Below are 4,674 nucleotides of genomic sequence, written 5' to 3'. Positions count from 1 at the left end.
AAATAGAGATTCAGATTCGATTTTTTGTTTTTTTTTTTTGTTTCGTTAGCACGGCCTAACCGTATAAACTTATTTTTACCACGTAACCGGATACAGTCCTTGGGAGAACGACAGAAATTTACATGAATAGGCCACGAGAATTGACAAAATGCTGAAAAATTTGTCAAGTGACAAAATCAACTTGTCAACTGCGAAAAACTACTATACCGTTGCCACACAATTATTTTCAGATTTCCGATACCATGAGAGCATGTTTTTCACGATGAAAATGAATGGAATAAATTTGTTCATCACTGTTGCATCAAACCCGTGAGAGCGATCGCCAGCGCAAGTGAGATGGATGAAATGGGAAGTCTCGCTCAAAATTTCCGTCGGCTGGTTCGAAATTCCATACAAAACCAGCTGTTTTCAGATTTCTGACACCCTGAGAGCATCCAAGCCATAGAGGTAACATCAATTCCCCTGCAGCGTGCATATTTTGTCACTTGGGCCATCACTACGCATACCATCAAACTCATGAGCACCATCGATTGTGTAAGTGAGATGAAGTGAGATGAACTGAGATGAGTTTGATGGTATGCGAAGTGATGGCCTAGGCCATCTTGATTTCTACTCCATTGTGTAAATTTTCGCACCAACGGCAAACAACGGGTTGCTCTGCGTACGAATAACTGCAATAAGTTCTTTTTTCTTCATCCCGCACTTGTACGCTACGCACGATAAGCGATCCTAGCAGCCAACGAAAAGGCGTATCGTTCACCGTGGATCAAAGCTGGAAAAAGGAGGATTACACGAAGCTGAAACGTTCTTCCGGACAACTCGGGCCTGTGGTATTGTGCCCACGTCCGCGGCGATCAGGGACAGCGGTGGTATCCTTGCTGCATTACGTAAGAAACGATCTGCTGCAGCGAACCAACTGTCGAGACTTTTAGGTGATAACATCCCGCAAGCCGTATGTGAAAGTTCTGTTCCACAATCAATCATCAACAGGCCGGCGTTTTTGCGTAGATACAAAACGCAACCCGGTAAAAATGAACCGATAGAATCGCACGATCTGCGGCGGGTGGTGAAGACAATCTTGTTCAATCAAACGGTGATTGGAATCGCGTTAACGTTTGCTGGCTACTATGGAACAATCCGTGATTCGGTGCCGAACGTACGCACGCTACCCTCGGTGTAGCTCGGTATGATCTTGCGCGATCTGGTCGTGTGTGTGTTCTTTGCCGAGATTGGATTTGACTACATGCATCGATTTTTGTACCTCAAGCCACACTGGACAAACTGGTCCATAAAAAGCACCACGAATGGACGGCACCGTCTGCTTGGACCGCTATGTACTGCCATCCGATCGGGCACATCATCAGCAATATGATCCCGCCAATGATCGGCATACAGCTCATGAAGGCGCACATCTTCACCACTGCCATCTGGTTTCCGTTGGTAATCTTTAACACGATTCGGGATCATTGTGGGTACCATTTGCCGTTCTTTCCCTGCTCCGATTGTACCACGATTATCATCACGCGAAGTATGAAACAATCAAGCAAAACTGCTGTATGAGGGATATTCTTGCACAGCTTTATATGAATGTTTGTTGTATGTTTACAGATTTACTGAGTGCTTCGGAACGTTCGGATATCTCGATTGGTTGCACGGTACGGACACAAAGTTCCGGAAGTCAAAGTAGCACGAGCGGCATCGTACACTTTGGGGCATTAAATCGGTCCGAGAGTTGTATCCGGATAGTTAATCCGAAGCCATCCAAAGCTTACGAGTGAGGGTGGTAAGGAATACCTCATCCTAAAACATCCATCGTTCTTTTGTCTAGCTGTTTTGTCATAGCTGGCTACTATGGTACAATCCGTCGTCCGTGGTAAACAAGTTGTTTACGCTTCGCAAGCTTGCTGGACAATGCGAAAATAACAGTGAATAATACAAAGAACGTGTAATTAATCTACTTTGCCCGAAGTAGACGATTTCCCGTAAGAAAATAGTGATACAGCAGTAGTTGTTTTATCGTTTGGCTCGAGTGTGACAGTACTACAGTAGTTCTGTTTATTTCAGAATGAACCTACCGGATCGGTCGGGGAGGGTTTGTCTGCTGCCAATAGCGCCTCTACCACCACCGGAGTTGATTCTTCGGTAAGGAGTTTATTCCTGCGTGCATCCCGGTTGCAGGAAGTTGTACTTCAATGAGCGGCATCTTACAGAGCACGAGAAATATCACGGTGGAGAAGGAAGCTCCTTGCGATCGCAACCAAGTGTCAAATGAGGATGGAACGTTGCAGCAGGATATATGTTTCATATGTTACACACTTCATGCTTTATGGTTAAAGCGATCTTCCAATATTTCCCTTTAACCTAACATAATTTATTTTGTATTGTAAAGCTAATCGTTTAAAGTAGCACACTATTGTGCAAGGAAATTCGAAACATTACGGCGTTGTTGAAAATGGTTCAATCGGGTTCGAATGCTAACGACTAGGTAATACGATATAAAAAGCCTTATTTACATGATAAACGTTATTTCATTATGTTTACAACTAAATGTACAAAATCCAAATCGACGAACCAACTGAATAAAAAGCGAATTTATGTTTATGAACATTGTACGAATATGTAAACATTTCTACAGATTGTGTAGCGTTTTTGTATTATTGTTTAAATATTATCTAGTTGAACTGAATTAAAAAACGAATTTCCGTAAGATAAACAAGATGTTATGTGACTTCTGTGAAGAAAGAAATGGTTTTTGCAATTTTCACTCACTTCGCTTCGTTGCTCCGCGATTATTCCAAACGCCATCCAGGAGCGCCGCATCCATCACCATTGTTTTCATTTTCAAACTCTCTCGTACGAAATCCCATACAAAACAGCGATTTTCAGATTTCCGACACCAAGAGAGCATGTATTAGCTGGAGGTAACATGTTTATCCCTCCAGCGTGCATGTATTTTGTTGCTTGGGCCATCACTACGCATACCATCAAACTCATCTCACTTACACAACCGATGGTGCTCATGAGTTTGATGGTATGCGTAGTGATGGCCCATTTAACAAAATACATGCACGCTGCAGGGGAATTGATGTTACCTCTATGGCGTGGATGCTCTCTTGGTGTCAGAAATCTGAAAACAGCTGGTTTGTATGGGATTTCGAACCAGCCGACGGAAATTTTGAACGAGAGATGAGGGAGACTTCCCATTTCATCCATCTCACTTGCGCTGGCGATCGCTCTCACGGGTTTGATAGTATGCAATGCAATGCTATGGCAGTTTCGCATTTGTGTTTATCAATGTTTAGCAAATGAGTAGAGAAAAGGTTCATGTAAAATGCCGAATTGTTTCTATGTTTCCTTGAATTCTTCGTATTGGCTGTAGAGTGCCCAAACGTTTTTATTGAATACATGAGTTTATAATTAAATAGAACAGCTAGAAAGACGAAAGAACGATGGATGTTTTAGGACGAGGTATTCCTTACCACCCTCACTCGTAAGCTTTGGATGGCAAACAGGTGGCTTCGGATTAACTATCCGGATACAACCCTCGGGCCGATTTAATGCCCCAAAGTGTACGATGCCGCTGGTGCTGCTTTGACTTCCGGAACTTTGTGTCCGTCCCGTGCAACCAATCGAGATATCCGAACGTTCCGAAGCACTCAGTAAATCTGTAAACATACAACAAACATTCATATAAAGCTGTGCAAGAATATCCCATATACAGCAGTTTTACTTGATGATTCATACTTCGCGTGATGATAATCGGAGCAGGGAAAGAACGGCAAATGGTAGCCACAATGATCCCGAACCGTGTAAAAGATTTCAGTGGTGAAGATGTGCGGCTTCATGAGCTGTATGCCGATCATTGGCGGGATCATATTGCTGATGATGTGCCCGATCGGATGGCAGTACATAGCGGTCCAAGCAGACGGTGCCGTCCATTCGTGGTGCTTTTTATGGACCAGTTTGTCCAGTGTGGCTTGAGGTGCAAAAATCGATGCATGTAGTCAAATCCAATCTCGGCAAAAAACACACACACGGCCAGATTGCGCAAGATCACACCCACCGAGGGTAGCGTGCGTACGTTCGGCACCGAATCACGGATTGTTCTATAGTAGCCAGCAAACGTTATCGGGACACCAATCACCGTTTGATTGCACAAGATTGTCTTCATCACCCGCCGCAGATTGTGCGATTCTATCGGTCCATTTTTACCGGGTTGCGTTTTGTATCTACGCAAAAACGCCGGCCTGTTGATGATTGGCTGAGGAACAGAATTTTCACATACGGCTTGCGGGATGTTATCACCTAAAAGTCTCGACAGTTGGTTCGCTGCAGCAGATCGTTTCTTACGTAATGCAGCAAGGATACCACCGCTGTCCCTGATCGCCGCGGACGTGGGCACAATACCACAGGCCCGAGTTGTCCGGAAGAATGTTTCAGCTTCGTGTAATCCTCCTTTTTCCAGCTTTGATCCACGGTGAACGATACGCCTTTTCGTTGGCTGCTAGGATCGCTTATCGTGCGTAGCGTACAAGTCCGGAATGAAGAAAAAAGAACTTATTGCAGTTATTCGTACGCAGAGCAACCCATTGTTTGCCGTTGGTGCGAAAATTTACACAATGGAGTAGAAATCAAGATGGCCTAGGCCATCACTTCGCATACCATCAAACTCAT

At 44.2% G+C, this 4,674-nt stretch overlaps 1 protein-coding gene and 1 pseudogene across 1 annotated transcript; one reads left to right on the top strand and one right to left on the bottom strand.

The window, feature by feature from the left end:
* Nucleotides 1–652: 652 nt before the first annotated feature.
* Nucleotides 653–1,778, top strand: LOC128300218 (uncharacterized). Its single transcript, XM_053036202.1, has 2 exons — nt 653–1,528; nt 1,609–1,778. The coding sequence occupies exons 1-2, from the start codon at nt 1,333–1,335 to the stop codon at nt 1,776–1,778; spliced, it is 366 nt and encodes a 121-aa protein (XP_052892162.1). The 5' UTR covers nt 653–1,332.
* Nucleotides 1,779–3,360: 1,582 nt separating this feature from the next.
* Nucleotides 3,361–4,674, bottom strand: LOC128300211 (fatty acid hydroxylase domain-containing protein 2-like; annotated as a pseudogene).

Source organism: Anopheles moucheti, chromosome 3 (assembly GCF_943734755.1).
Source record: "Anopheles moucheti chromosome 3, idAnoMoucSN_F20_07, whole genome shotgun sequence".
NCBI classification, from domain to species: Eukaryota; Metazoa; Arthropoda; class Insecta; order Diptera; family Culicidae; genus Anopheles; species Anopheles moucheti.
The sequence above is the reverse complement of the archived record's forward strand: the minus strand, read 5'-3'. Positions and strand labels throughout refer to the sequence as shown.